The 15698-nt window shown below is 41.4% G+C and overlaps 2 protein-coding genes across 9 annotated transcripts in view; one reads left to right on the forward strand and one right to left on the reverse strand.

Annotated features, from left to right (window-relative positions):
• The window catches only part of LOC115137305 (N-acyl-aromatic-L-amino acid amidohydrolase (carboxylate-forming) B-like), a 14641-nt gene extending 9650 nt beyond the window's left edge, over positions 1-4991 (forward strand). For all 7 annotated transcript variants that reach the window (XM_065024736.1, XM_065024740.1, XM_065024739.1 and 4 more), the window contains 4 exons: positions 1303-1396; positions 1538-1645; positions 2052-2167; positions 4572-4991. In XM_065024736.1, coding sequence (XP_064880808.1) covers positions 1303-1396; positions 1538-1645; positions 2052-2167; positions 4572-4769 — 516 coding nt within the window. In that variant the 3' untranslated portion in view covers positions 4770-4991. The remainder of the gene's footprint in view (positions 1-1302; positions 1397-1537; positions 1646-2051; positions 2168-4571) is intronic.
• Positions 4992-6794: 1803 nt separating this feature from the next.
• On the reverse strand, positions 6795-14574 carry LOC115137304 (claudin domain-containing protein 1-like). Of its 2 annotated transcripts, none has more exons than XM_029673550.2 (5): positions 14479-14574; positions 13379-13943; positions 12742-12849; positions 9359-9496; positions 6795-9183 (listed from the first exon to the last, which is right to left on the reverse strand). In XM_029673550.2, exons 2-5 carry the CDS (start codon positions 13668-13670, stop codon positions 8963-8965), a joined length of 759 nt encoding a protein of 252 aa, XP_029529410.1. In that variant the 5' UTR covers positions 13671-13943; positions 14479-14574; the 3' UTR covers positions 6795-8962. The 2 variants fall into 2 exon arrangements, with proteins under 2 accessions (XP_029529410.1, XP_029529411.1); XM_029673551.2 differs by having other exon boundaries at positions 13379-13940; positions 14479-14572.
• Positions 14575-15698: the final 1124 nt, after the last annotated feature.

Here is a 15698-nt window from a genome sequence, read left to right on the forward strand (position 1 = left end):
TGCACCCCAGTATCTCTACTTGCACATTCATCTTCTGCACATCAATCACTCCAGTGTTTAATTGGTATATTCTAATTACTTCGCCACCATGGCCTATTTATTGTCTTACCTCCCTTATTTTACCTCATTTGCACACACTGTATATAGCCTTTTTTTCTTTTTTTCCCTACTGTATTATTGACTGTATGTTTGTTTATTCCATGTGTAACTCTGTGTTGTATGTGTCAAACTGCTTTGCTTTATTCTTGGCCAGGTCGCAGTTGTAAATGAGAACTTGTTCTCAACTAGCCTACCTGGTTAAATAAAGGTTAAATAAAAAAAATCTGTTTTAAAGGGAAAGTGGATGGTTAATCTGACTGTTGCTGTCATTGAGACAATATGCTGGTTGGAAGCATTGCTGTCTGGAAGAGGAAGGAAATGACTCTGTCTGTTGCTGTCTTTAACCATGCTTCCATCCACAGTTTTTATGCGAGTAAAGTCACACTGTGTAACAAAAATAATGATGACAGCTGCGATGGAAACAGGAAGATTCGGTACAATTGATCAATGTTCCTTCGATATGGTGGGATTTTTTTGCGTAAAAAAAATGTATTATTGTAAAGATATGGCGGTGGAAACACATTTAATGCGCAAATATTGATGTAATAACCATCATGTATAAGTAAACTTGGAGTCACACGGTGATATGGTGTGTGGTCCTCCCACTACGACTCGGGAAACTATGCAGTTTATTAGGTTACAGATGGTGAAAGTGCTTGATGCTCCTTTCCAATAAATATCTCGGGTCTTATTCTGGTGACATGATGATCGATGCTTGACTGCCGTTTGCCAAATAAAAAAAACATTTTTGCTCTTATCCATAATAATCTTGTAACGTAGACTAGCCTACCCACATAGCCTACCCGCACTGTATCTGCAAGCTGTTGTGCGCTGCGGTTTGCTAGAGTGCGAGTGCAAGAGCATTTGCTATTTAACTCAACAGTTTTTTTTAGAGTTGAAAATGTGATGGAAACGCATTGCGAAGAAAGTACATCTGGTGGAAACACACCACTGGTGGGAAAATGGGCATATTTTCTTTATGCAGATTTTAAAATATTCGTATGAAACTCTGTTCCCAATTGGATGGAAACTTAATTTGGCTGGCTGGACTGATTGGAGTGTATAATTTCAACATGACTTTATTACTGTCTTAAAGGGGAAGTGCATGCACCATCTGACCCGGTTTCTATGAGAAGGGCTTCATTTTACTGCTACAATCTGGGTTATATGGGAGTGTAAAGTGTTAATCTGTTGTGTTCTCAGAGGAAGATCACCTCAGCGCCAGTGAGGTTTATCCTGCTGGATCTACCACTAGCTGACGCCTACTCCCAGGACTCCCTGGGCAAGCACGGCTTCTGTAAGTGCTTGTGCTTGTGCTGTGTGTTCATAGGAAACACACCATGCAATCTTCTTCCTGTCATAGGAAACCAGTGTTTTTTTCTGTATGTTTTTCCATTTACGTGACACATGTATTCATTCTGATGCTGTCACTCCACAGCGATAGAGGTGGGACCTCAACCCCATGGTGTGGTCAGAGCCGACATCTTCAACATCATGAAGGAGGCAGTCGACCAGACACTAGATTGGGTCCAGTGCTTCAACTCAGGTACTTGAACTCCCATCAACCGTAAACATTGCTGACCCCTCACATCCCCTACACACAAGAGTACACAACCCTTGATCATCGCTACCTGGCCTACAGCCTTGGTCAAGAATAGCATTAACATCATTCATACTTACAAGCATTTAGCTCCCACGTACCAAGAACAGATACAGTTAGATTTTCTTCATGCACAAGGGCCTACCATTCAACACTATGTTGTCGTCATGGCATTTGTGGTTATTGTATTTTGTATATTTTGTCCTATCTTGTGTACTATAACTGGCCTGTGCTCTTGTATATAATGTATATGTATGTATCAAGACAAGTTCCCTTTCAAAAGAAATTACATTTTCGATTCTATTCTAGTCATTAACCAATTACAAACCATCTCTCATCTTATCTCTACCAGGAAGTGCCTTTGAAGGTGGCGAGGTGGACGATGTGTACACCTTCGTGAAGAGTATAGACTACCCAAGAGACCCAGAGACCAATCAAATCACTGCTGCCATACATCCCCAACTACAGGTTCAGGAACCTTCTGCTCTTGTATATAATTGAACCTTCCTGCAGTTGGTTAAAGTCCTGTACATGGACCCTTCAATGCATAGCTGCTGCAGCACCCCCTGATAAATTGAAATACTTTTTCCATAATTAGGCAACAAAAATCAAATGTTTTCTCCTAAAGTTATATTACTCCTGTCTGAACAGTCATAAATGACATAATTCAAAATACTAAACCAGAGTGCATAATTTAGCCACAGAGGATAAATAGCTTCTAAAAATTAGCTGTGGATTAAGTTTTATCACAAGCACTTACAGTCGGGAAGTCGGCAATTTGGGCAGCATGCGAGCCAAGTATAAAACAGCTTGTTGAGTTGTGGCCATAGACATAATCCCCAAAAATGATTTTAGAACCTCTAACCATGGGAACTTTGACTGTTAAACTCATGGGTACACTATCAATGGCTGCCAGTTCTGACATGAATGGGAACTGTCATTTTTGGATTATATTTCTATGGGTGGTTGCAGCTGCCAGTTTGCCTTTCGCAAATTTCCAAATACAATTTCGAGAAAAACGTAGGCCTACCGTTTGAAAAGTAAATGCCTACTGCCCGAAAAATTTGAAACAACTTTTGAATGAGTCTGAGTAAATAGCATTGTTTTTCAAAGTAGCTTATCTTGAGATATTGGCACGAGCTCATCGGCCATCACCGGTGAGTAACCTCTGCTTCATCTTCATCATTGGGTGAATCAGTGCCACTGGGAAGTGTATATTGTAGCCTACTGTAGCCTATACTATATACTGTATACTACATATCAGGGTTTCCGATTATGACAAATTGACGCCGGACAAGTCGTTGGGAAGGTTTTTATTTATCGGACATTTGAGAAATTTACCGGTAGTTCATATGCATTGGGTGCTTAATCCATTAGAGCGTCCACCCATGCAGCCAACGCCAACAATAAACTATGGATAACTATGGATAATAAACATGTGTACATGTCCTTAAAAACAGCCTATAACAAATTACAAAAACCCTATTCATTTTGTTTCCATGTTTAGCATAAGCAAAACTTCATAGCATATTTTTGTTTTTTTTGTTTCCTAAAACAATAATTGTCCACCTCGCGGTTCAGCTGTCAGAGATTTGTACGCTAAATGCATCGTGTAGGCTTAGGTGTCCACTATATGCTATATTATGCAGCCACACCGTTTCAACATTTTATTAGGGCAATATTGAAAGTAAGTCAAGCCATTGTTTATAGGGAAAATATGAGTAGAATATTATATCAAGGCAGACACAACATTACAGTTGGAATGTAATTTGGCAAAAGAAAATTTAAACAAAAATGTAAACAAATTTAAACAGTCTAGATTTAAACAGTCTATATTGCAGAAATGACCAAGAAAGGCAAGTGCCTACCGTACTCAACACATGCTGACAGCTATAGGCTATTGATATTTATTTTACAAAAGTTACTTATAACACATCTTAAGTTAAATACAGAGCACATAATTAAAAAGAGAGCTCAAACTTAATTTAGCCAACATAAATGTCTCAGCAGAATGAAACAAAACACATTTAGCATATTTCAAGAATTGGTTTAGATGAATAAATAGGTCTACAATAATTTATTTTACCTTTATTTAACTTGCAACCTTCCTGGTTACTAGTCCAACGCTCTAACCACTAGGCTACCCTGCCGCCCCAGGGCAACAATGATATGCAGTAAAGATACAAAAAAAATAAAAGTTCAAAAATGGCTTCCTACCTGAATAGCATGCTGCACTGTTCAGACACATCAGATGATACGGTGTCCCGTAAAGCTGAATTGGTCACCTTCTAAAGTAAACAACTCCCATGTAATCTTAATCTTTTTGACCTGTTGCATGGACATACAATGATGTACAAAATGTCCCAAATTTCCCCATGGTGTCTCTTACAGCCTGTTCGTGTTCAGTGTGTACTGGCAGCTATTATTCCACAGGAAGCTTATCTTAAATCACAAACAACAGATGACTTAAACATGAGAGCAGTGGACCAGGCCTTGAAGAGTCAGCGGCCTCTAATTTAATATCAATCCCAATGCTCAATCTTCTTCAAATTACTAAAATATTGCATTATTGGATTGCTATCTGAAAGCCGATTACCATTTACTTTGTTACTTTCACTAGCCTCCATAATCTGTTTCCTTCAACCAGGACTCTCTTCTTCCCAATAGGAAGACTTTCTCAATCTACTACTTATGTACACTGATCACTCCCAAGCAACATTCTGCTTTCCCCCCTATTAGAAGGTTCAAAACAAAACAAACGATAACTTTCTCCATGTTGGAAGGCATTGTTCTCATTTTAGTATAATTTCACAGCATAGAAGTAGTACATGATCTAAATGCAAAGCATGCTGACGTGAATCTCTCTCACCAGGACCGTGACTTCTGCCTCCTCCATCCGGGAGATCCCATGTTCCTGATGTTTTCCGGGGAGATAGTGAAGTACGAAGGGGTAGAAGTCCTCCATCCCTACTTTGTGAACGAGTGTGCGTACTATGAGAAGAGCATTGCATTCCACCTGGCACGAAAGATGACACTCACTATCCCCCCCTTGCGAGTGAAGAGAGATTGATGGGGAGGAAAAGAGAGACCATTTGAAGAGCGGGAGAATTAAAGGAAAAACACGCACAGAGCCTTAAGAAGCACTTACTAGTCTAACCTCATTTTCAATTGATTTTTAATTCTATTGTTTTTAGTCATCACCAAATATCCTCAGGAATACTGTATGTGAAAGGATGCACGGTTTAATGCAATAATCTAGTATTTCAATTAAACATGTACATTTTCTGTTTAATTAGTTGTCTTCATAGTGATGTAATGTTGCATTTCATTGCTCCATCTAAGTTTGTGCTAGGTACAGACGACACCTTTGAGATACAGGAATGCAGGAAAATACAGGAAAAGTTTACAAGGTACACTATATATACAAATTATGTGGACACCCCTTCAAATGAGTGTATTTGGCTATTCCAGCCACAACCATTGCTGACAGGTATATAAAATCAAGCACACAGCTAGCAATGTCCATAGGCAAACATTGGCAGTAGATTGGCCTGACTGAAGAGCTCAGTGACTTTCAACGTGGCACTGTCATAGGATGACACCTGTCCAACAAGTCAGTGTGTCAAATCTCTGCCCTGCTAGAGCTGCCCCTGTCAACTGTAAGTGCTGTCATTTTGAAGTGGAAACGTCTAGGAGCAACAATGGCTCAGCCACGAAGTAGTAGGCCACACAAGCTCACAGAATGGGATTGCGAATGCTGAAGCTCGTAGCGAGTAAAAATCGTCTGTCCTCGGTTGCAACACTCACTACCGAGTTTCAAACTGCCTCTGGGATGATATGATATGGGTTTCAATGGCTGAGCAGCCGCTCACAAGCCTAAGATCACCATGTGCAACGCCAAGCGTTGGCTGGAGTGCTGTAAAGCTCGCCCCTATTGGACTCTGGAGCAGTGGAAACGCGTTCTCTGGAGTGATGAACCACGCTTCACCATCTGGCAGTCCGATGGACAAATCTGGGTTTGGCGGATGCCAGGAGAACAGTACCTACCCTAATGCCTAGTGCGAACAGTAAAGTTTGGCGGAGGAGGAATAATGGTCTGGGGCTGTTTTTCATGGTTCGGGCTAGGCCCCTTAGTTCCAGTGAAGGGAAATGTTAATGCTACAGCATACAATGATATTCAAGACGATTCTGTGTTTCCAACTTTGTGGCATACGTTTGGGGAAGGCCCTATCCTGTTTCAGCATGACATCGACCCTGTGCACAAAGTGAGGTCCATACAGAAATAGTTTGTCGAAATCGGTGTGGAAGAACTTTACTGGCTTGCACAGAGCCCTACCCTCAACTCCATCAAACACATTTAGAATTAATTGGAATGCCAGGCCTAATTGCCCAATATCAGTGACCGACCTCACTAACGCAGTTGTGGCTGAATGGATGCAAGTGCCCGTAGCAATGTTCCAACATCTAGTGGAAAGCCTTGCAAGAAGAGTGGAGGCTGTTATAGCAGCAAAGGGGGAACAACGAGCAGGTGTCCACATACTTTAGGCCATGTAGTGTATCAACGCAGAATGTCGTCATGCAAGAAACAGCTCGGGTTTGGCATGAAGTTGGATGATTGAGAGGTGGTTGTCTTGGTAGGCATCGTCAGAGGTAGTGTCGCAGCATCGAGAGGAACCCTGGATGATTTAAAGGAGCATAATGGTTCGGAATGGTTGAAAGAGCGTGGTGGTTTCGGGAGGATGGTTTCTTGGACGTTATGGTATCGGGAGATGAAGACAGTGTTTGGGGTGGGAGTCCTGGTGGTATCTGCTTCTCAGCAGAGTTAATGTATCCTGGAAAAAAAACAAGAAGAGCAGAGAAGGGAGGAGATGGGTGGTAGAGGGATGCAGAACGCTATCAAAGATCAAGAGAACAAGAAATGGATTGGGTGAGTATATACAGCCATTGATTGGCGAATGAGAGTTGTAAATTGATTGTCAAGAGGGAAGGAGATGTAAATTGTTTAAGGTGTGGTCTTTCCTCATGTTACACACATCATTTGAATGATTTAAAACACACTCTCATGCTCATACAATATTAACACTCAGACCGGAGGTGAGCATAGGTTTACTTTATTCTTATGGAAAACAATTAAGCAGTGTGCTTTAGGTATAGTGACATATAAAAACACAAAAGCCACAAGGTGTTTCAACACATTTAAACACCCTTCATAAAATGTGTCCCGGTAAACCATATCTGTTGAGTGCTCATTTACCAAGCGTACTTGGAGTTAGTGTCAATTGTCTTGTCATTGGTAGTTTCAAGCTGGCTTCAAAACACAGTAGGCTTTCCCGAAAACCTAAGTATTGTAACTAAACTTCAACATAACCGAAAAAAACCACAACATCAAAAGGAAGATCAAAACACTGGTTAGCTATAGTGGTGTCAAAACGACACAGGGCAACATGTCTTTACATTCAAAACGTTTAAGTTAACAAAGATGGATGACAATGGCAAAGAAGTGGTTACATTCCAATAGGTGACATTCAATCAACATATGACAAAATGAAGCAGAAAATTCTCATCTGCTGAAAAAAAAGACATGTAGGCAAATGGGGTCATGTCACTACAACGCGCTATAGATCACATAATACAAAACCACAAAAAAAACATATTTAGTTGAGGAAAACCCACAAAAAAGGCTAGGATTATCTATCCATGCAGTGATGCAAAAAGCTTTCATTCATAAATGGTAGAGATGGCAACAGAAGCAAAGGCAAAATATGACTCCAACTGTTGTTGGAGTCAAAAAAAAAAAAAAGCATCGCTAAAGATGCACCTACAAACAAATGGTTTCAAGAAAAAATGTATAAAACGCACCTCACCTTCTCATAATCAACCACAGGTTTTGTTATACCTGATGCACATACAGCACATGCTGCTGGGGAGAAATGAATCGTAAAAAAATCTAATTGACCACTTGTCTCTATGAATCTCTTAGGATATGTTTATACAGGTGATGTCTCGTTTGAGGTTTTATTGGCTAGTGTCAGCTGTCAAACAGTTGTGCTTAAGGTGGAGTGATCGTTTAGGCCACCCTGTGGGGTGTAGTTAAGGTGTTGTGAAGATTCAGTCACCCTAAAATCTGTCATTCAGGTATAGTAACGGGGAGGATTGTCATGACGACAACGCTGTACATCCGTAGATGTTTCAGAGTGAATTATTGGGCCACCCTGTGCTCTTCATGCCTCGTCCTGGCGAGGCCAAAGTGTGCAGGCTTTTGTCCCAGTCCAGCACAAAGTCACTCGAGTTGTGTTCAGTAGGGCACAACGTTGTGGAGCCTTCAGACACTCTGACATGACGAGTAAGAAATGTCAGCTCTATTTATCCCATTTCTATTCACAATGTTTGAGTACATTGCACCCCCCTGAACGTGACCCAGATCAGGACCTTTAACAGCTTCGGTGCTGGGCGAAGACAGACACGAACATACAAAGGCCTTCCAAGAGCAGAGGGGTGTCCAACGAAGCAAGCTAAAACTACTCCGGGTTTTCCAATATTAACCAGCCATCTTCGTTTTATTACTTCTCGTGAATGCCGTCTTTGGTGTGCTCGTCAACGCACAAGCACTTTCTTCCCACTCCAACCCCCCCCCCCCAAAATATTTATGATGTTATATACAAAAGTGTTACATTGCATGAAGTTTGAAATGCATTCGGTTATTACTAAATGTGTAAAGTAATATATATATATTTTTACACAAACAAAACATTTGATTAAATTATTGAATCATTTGTCTTCCTCAAATGAAAGGGATGACAACGCAATCGTTGATAGAGGGGAATCTGATTTCATTGGTCCTCAACTCAGGATAAGTGGAGTTAGCTGCAAGTTAGTCTGCCCCGGAGCAGGTTAGTTCTGAAGGGTTCATTGCCATAGAAATGTACGTATTTGGCTAAAAGGTGAGCCACTTTCGTATGACTGGTATCCTGAATTGAACTCAGACTTGACCAAAGTTACCTTGCTAACTACTCAAATCTGCTTCGTAGGACACCCCTCGGGAGTATGAATCATTGTTGTGTAGACTGCCATTTAGGGTCACATTCAGTAAAACATGCAGTTTGTAAAATGTTTAGAAACGTAGCCATTTCATAGAAACAATCTCACCTTCCACAAATTGGAGTCCACATGTGACTGGAAACACTACAACTTCACATTTTCCATTTCAAAACGTTATGCTCTTACTGAACGCAACCCTGACATATGAAATAAACCCCTGTCTCTTTAGGCCACCCGGTAGGCAGTCATGCGGGTGTAGTTCTGGCGGTGGCTCCGGGCGGCCCACAGGAAGAGGGCGGCCGCCATCATCTGCAGCGGTGAGGAGATGAGGGCCAGGTAGAGGGACCAGCCCAGGGAGCCGTCCACACCGTCGGGACGCACTGAGACCCTGTGGAGCAGGTCCATGCCAGCCAGGAAGCAGCACACTGTGCCCAGGGAGCACAGACCTGGATGGGAAGGACAACAATGAATGTAACTTCATGCAATTGTACATTTAACCTTCATGAATCCCTTAGCTTTCATTAGTACATTTTACAAGTGTTGTTGGGTGTAAAGTGTGTTTGTGTGTGGTGGGATTAAGGGTGTTGAGAGGCATTGTGATGATCCATGTAGTTATCAAACCTGCCAGCAGGTGGAGCACTCCTACACACAGGGTGGGGGTGATGCTGCGGCAGAGGCAGGCACACACACCGATGAGCCCGCTGAGGAACACCAAGGCTAGGGACACCAGAGGCAGCAGGAACTGGCACCTCCACAGGTCTGCTCAGACACAGAGAGAAACCAATTTAGAAACGTCAGAAAAGTGCAGTACAAATAAAGTTATTTTTATAGATTCGTAGAGATGAACAATATCTGAAGAAAAAGCTTTATAATGCCAAACCAATGTTTATTACTGTGTCTATTTGCTTGAGAGAGAAAGGGAAAGAGATGAGTTCACATGACTGTCAGTAACAATAAACAGTGGAAACCACCAAATTTCCAACTCTCATTTCTATGAAACACAGTTTGAACCAAGGTTATTATAGTAAATGAAAAACTAAAACTAATCCGGAAACTGAAATAAAATTAACAAACCTGTTTGAAAAACTAAAATTATACGACTTCAAAAACACAAATAAAATCAAATGTTCCGTTTTTTTCTCTCTACATTTTTGGGAAAAATTCGAACAGGTTTTTCAAGCTTCTGAATCTGGTGGGTCACAGATTGGGTTTGAGTGGTAAGGTTCAAGCAACAGACTGTAGACAAAAGTCGAGGAGTGAAGTCAGAGGTGCAACTGCAGAAAAGGGGACACAAATCAAAGTGATCTTTTAGACCCCTCTAACCAATTCATTGTACACGTTAGGCCTATGTTTTCTGCTGGTGAGTGTGTGATATGGGGGTTTAGAAAAGTTTATTTCACCTTTTATAAAAAATAAATGTAAAAAAAAGCTAAACAATCGCAGGTTTGTTGTTACGGATACCAGTATCCTGTGTGTATCCTGTGTGTGTGTGTGTGTATCCTGTGTTCTTTTCTCTCCTTCTCCCCTCACAGGTGAAAATCATCACTCCCCAATCAGTCACCAATCCAATCATCAATCAGAAGGCACACCTCCTCCTATTTCCTACCCTATCAGTTCCTTTCCCTTGGTTTAAAAACCCTGTCAGTTGTTTGCTCTAGAGCTCAATCTCTCTGTAAATGCCATGTCTGTAGATCGCTCTGTTTCACTCTCTCTTTGTGTATTAACCTCTCTTTTGTTTGAGCACCTCCATAGCACTTTGTCCTCACTTGTGAGTATTGTTTTTGGTTATGGTGTTTGTTTGATTTCTGGTGGGAAAAGGGGAAACCAAGACAAGTCGCCCATGGGCATACACTACCCGTAGATAAACTTTGTTAAATACACTAGTTAGAACTGGGCGGACCACCCACTGTATTTTTGGTTAGCTGTTGTTAAAGTAGGCTAGTCTAGCTTAGGGGTGTTTTTGAATACTTGTTTCTTTCCTTGGGTCCAGCTCAGCCCCTTTTCCTGCTCCCCCCATTACCGTGTGTTTTACAATAAACCCTGAGTTTGACGGTAGATTTCAGTTGTCGTGGTTATTTCGTTCTCACTTTTACTTTGTCACTATTATAAATTGCATGAGTTATGTTACCGGTCTCATTACCATCCCCCCCTAGACTGTCGGGCCAAAAGGGATTCTTAAAATTTGTTGACACTGCCATCATGTTGATCTGAGCCTTGCTGTTTGAAAACCACTAAATGTCACAGATGCACCTCCCCAGACTTCACTCATCGACAACAGTCTGCTTCGTTAGCCTTACTACTCGATCACATCCAATGAGAGGCGCGTGATGCAAGACTTTGCTCTAACACAGAGTAGCTGTGCATGTATACGGGTGCGCTTCACGCTTCTACAACGTGGTAGCTACGGGACTGAAACCGCTGAGAAGTTTAGCCTCGCTCTTTAATGCTGCTGGTTGTAAAGGAAATTGACCCACTACTACTGGTTTACTTCGTGCATCTACATCTCACTGGCGGAGTCTACCTTTAAAACCTAACCTATGACTTGACCCATCACCTGACTCATTTCTACCCCATAGTGGCAAGACGTGACATCTCAAAATGCACAAAAACTATGTAACACAAGTCTCCTAGCCTCCCACGCACAGTCTACTTTCTGTCCCTAAAACAGATTCTAAATCATATACAAACAAAAAATACATGTTTTATAAAACTTAAACTAAATAAAACCAGTGAACCTTGTTTGAACTACAGTATGTTTATACATTGTGTGTATGTACAGTGCCGTAGGAAAACATTCACACCCCATGTCTTTTTCCACTTTGTTAGGTTACAGCCTTATTCTAATTAACGAAAAATAAAAAAACATCACATTTAAATAAGTATTCAGACCCTTTACTCAGTACTTGTTAAAGCACCTTTGGCAGCAATTACAGCCTTGAGTCTTCTTGGGTATGACGCTACAAGCTTGGCACACGTGTATTTGGGGAGTTTCTCCCGCTCTTCTCTGCAGATCCTCTCAAGCTCTGTCAGGTTGGATGGGGAGCGTTGCTGCAGGTCTCTCCAGAGATGTTCGATCAGACTCAAGTCCAGGCTCTGGCTGGGCCAATCAAGGAAATTCAGAGACTTGTTCTGAAGCCACTCCTGCTTTGTCTTGGCTGTGTGCTTAGGGTCGTTGTCCTGTTGGAAGGTGAACCTTCGCCCCAGTCTGAGGCCCTGAGCGCTCTGGAGCAGGTTTTCATCAATGATCTCTCTGTACTTTGCTCCATTTCATCTTTCCCTCGATCCTGACTAGCCTCCCAGTCTCTGCCGCTGAAAAACACCCCCACAGCATGATGCCGACACCACCATGCTTCACCGTAGGGATGGTGCCAGGTTTCCTCCAGACGTGACGCTTGGCATTCAGGCCAAAGAGCTGGGCTGCCAGCTGTAGGAAGAGTCTTGGTGGTTCCAAACTTAATCCATTTAAGAAAGACCACTGTGTTCTTGGACTTTCAATGCTGCAGAAATAGTTTTTGTACCCTTCCTGAGATCTGTGCCTTGACACAATCCTGTCTCTGAGCTCTATGGACAATTCCTTCAACCTCATGGCTTGGTTTTTGCACTGACATGCACTGTCAGCTGTGGGACCTTATATAGACAGGTATGTGCCTTTCCAAATCATGTCCAATCAATTGAATTTCCCACAGGTGGATTCCAATCAAGTTGTAGAAACATCTCAAGGATGATCACTGGAAACAGGATGCACCTGAGCTCAATTTTGAGTCTAGTAGAAAAGGGTCTGAATACTTATGTAAATATGGTATTTCATTTTTTAGCAAAAAAAATTGAAATACCTTTTTTCGCTGCGTCATTATGGGGTATTGTGTATAGATCGCTGAGGATAATATCTTTTTTTAAAGTAATCAATTTTAGAATAAGGCTGTAACACAATTTGGAAAAATTCAAGGGGTCTGAATACTTTCCAAAGGCACTGTATGTGTGTGTGGCTGCAAGGCAAGACTCACATGTCCGAAGCACGTCCTCCCCAGTGTTGTGATTCCCTGGGTCTTTGTACTTGGGTACAAACTGCTGAGGCAGAGTGAAGCTCACACACTGTGTTACCATCTTAGGATCTGAGAATACAAGAGAAGAGAGAGTTAGACCGGGATTCAATCTGATGTGGGTTGTCGACATTGCAGCTTTTAAAAGGCAATGTTCACACGTTTGCATTCACGGTTAAATGAGGCAGATGTCCACTCAATCAGAGATTGCCTTTAAAAAGCTGCATTGTCGACAAACTGCGATCATATTGAACCCCGGACTCATTGGAAGTAAGCACCAAATATTTATACTAATATCAAACCCAGTGTTGCTCCTGTGTGGGTATCAGAAGAAAAAAAAGAGGGCTTTATTTTATAATACAATATTAGCATGGTGTTTAACACTGATTGGCACAGCTATGTGTAACTGTCTATCCAGCACACCGTTTCTGTACCAACACCTGCAATGAATGCTGTAATAAATATAATATATTCATATAATCATAATAATATATAGTAATATAATAAATGCCATTTAGCAGATGATTTTAACCAATGCGACTTAGTCATGTGGTTCAGTGACCCTGCTCCTCCACTCTAGTGTGGGTGTGTAGGTTCTTACCAGGCTCTTTGAACCAGTATGACTGGCCTGGCGCATGTGCCTGCACACACCTCCACCACAGCCCCAGTGTGCCGTTGAGGTGGAACAGCGTGTCGCTAAAGGTCTTTTCATCAAACTCTCCGTTGATGAAGTCCTCGCGGAGCTCCGAAGCGTTGCTGGCCTCATGGTTGCCGGGCGGACTTCGGTACTGGTACCAGTGCTGTGTTCCCACAGCAATGGAAAGATAGACAGTGGCCAGCAGACTCAGAACAGAGCCAATGACCAGGGCCGTAGCGTAGCGGTTATCCACCATGGTTTCAATTCAAGAGTGTGTCTGTTTGTGGGTGAAAATTATTTCCCTCTTACTGCATTTGTTAGTGTGTCTACTTCTGCCCTCCTATGAAGTCAACAATTAGGGGATAAGGGCCCTATAAGAGGTCAGCTAGTCAGTGATGTCCTTAACATTGAGAGCGCAGTTCCTGAGCATGATGGTTGTTTCAGTGCTTCCCAGCCTGTCGTCTTCTGTGCCTTCCTTGTAGTCCAGGTCCTCACAACCACACCATCACCAAGTAGGCCAGCGTCACTGCTTTGAAGGAGAACAAATCAGAAAATGTATTTCAAACTGTCATTCAACTACATTTTAATTCAGTTCTTAGACTGGCACATTTTGTCTCTGATAGGAAGATCCTGTAACGTTAACTAACAAGCAGCAAAGTTACAGGTATAAGCACAAATTAAAGGGAGTTAGCTAGCTGTCAGTATCTTGCTAAGGCGAATGCAAATAAGCATATGGTAATAATGATTGAGTTATGACATTTATCTGCCTAGCTTACGAAACAGAAATCTATTTCCCTGCTATGAGGAACGTATCAAAGTGGCAAGAATTACACATATTGCCTTTTATCTACCGACTGCCATCAAAGGCTAATATTGCTAACTAGCTAACGTTAACTGGTGCAAAACCGCCACGACAGTGGCATGTTTCTTGAAAAAAAATATATTTGTTGTGAATGAAAAAAAAACTCAACATGCATTTAAATAATTGACCAATGTAATGGCTATCAGATGAATTTAAACGATACTAACGTTGAAAGCAAATACTAAATAGCTATTCAACTCACTCAATAGCGTTCCTTTTCCGGATGATTTAAGGCTTTCACTAGTTACCCCAACCACAAAGTCTGAATTGGTCCAAAATATTCAAAACATTTTATGAAAACAAAAATGTGCTTTTTGGTCTTAATTTAAGGTTAGGTATAAGGTTGGCAGTGTGGTTAAGGTTAGGTTTAAAAAAAAATCGGATTCTATGGATATTGTAGAAATAGAGGGGTTTATGACTTTGTGGCTGTGGTAACTATTGAGGGGTGTGGGTTCTTTTGTCAAAGCAGCATCATCAGACAGCGTCTTGTATACCACTGCCATGTGGGCTTTGTAGTTTTTGGCAATACGTTCGCCGTTCTATACAGTGACGTGTTCTATGAATGCCTACACATTCGCTGTTCAATACACTGGTTGCATTCCAAATATTTAAAAGACATACCCTCAGCCCTTAAATTAAGTGGACATTTCTGATGATTTATTACGTCTGACGAGTTTACACTTGCAGGGCGAGGAAGGAATGACTTTTAAATAGACCGCCCTTGCTGGCAATTCCTCACTCGGTTCATCCCGCGACTAATGTGTTTTCAGCCACCGGTAACTTGTGATTGCTTTACATGAACTACAGTCAATTATGATTGCATGTCTACTTATATTAACTATATAATTATTATTATAAATGGGGTGGTTCGAGTCCTGAATGCTGATTGGCTGACAGCCGTGGTACATCAGACCATATATCACAGGTATGACAAAACATGTATTTTTACTGCTGTAATTATGTTGGTAAACAGTTTATAATAGCGATAAGGCACCTCGGGTTTGTGCTATATGGCCAATTGTCCGCTTTGCGTTGTGCATAAGAATAGCCCTTAGCCATGGTATATTGGCCATATACCACTTATTTCTTAATCATATACCTACTGTATGATAGCTAGCAGATTAATTTGTTAACTAACGTTAGCCTGCCTATCTGGAACTTCTGAAGAAAGAAAATGTTTTATTTCTACAATTTCCAAAAGCTAAACAAACAAAAAGATCATTACTTTTACAAGATGTGTTTGTGCATTAGTAACACAATTTCGAACTTATTTACATTTACTTATTTACATTGACTTATTTACTCCATATTGACGTTGAGGTTTTAAGTATTGGCAGACTTTTCTTAGCGGATGTACAATCATTGCAAATTGAATTATGGGGCTTTTCAGGACCCGAAGTGAACATAATTGTACACTCGCAA

This window comes from Oncorhynchus nerka, linkage group LG11 (assembly GCF_034236695.1).
Source record: "Oncorhynchus nerka isolate Pitt River linkage group LG11, Oner_Uvic_2.0, whole genome shotgun sequence".
Classification (NCBI taxonomy): Eukaryota; Metazoa; Chordata; class Actinopteri; order Salmoniformes; family Salmonidae; genus Oncorhynchus; species Oncorhynchus nerka.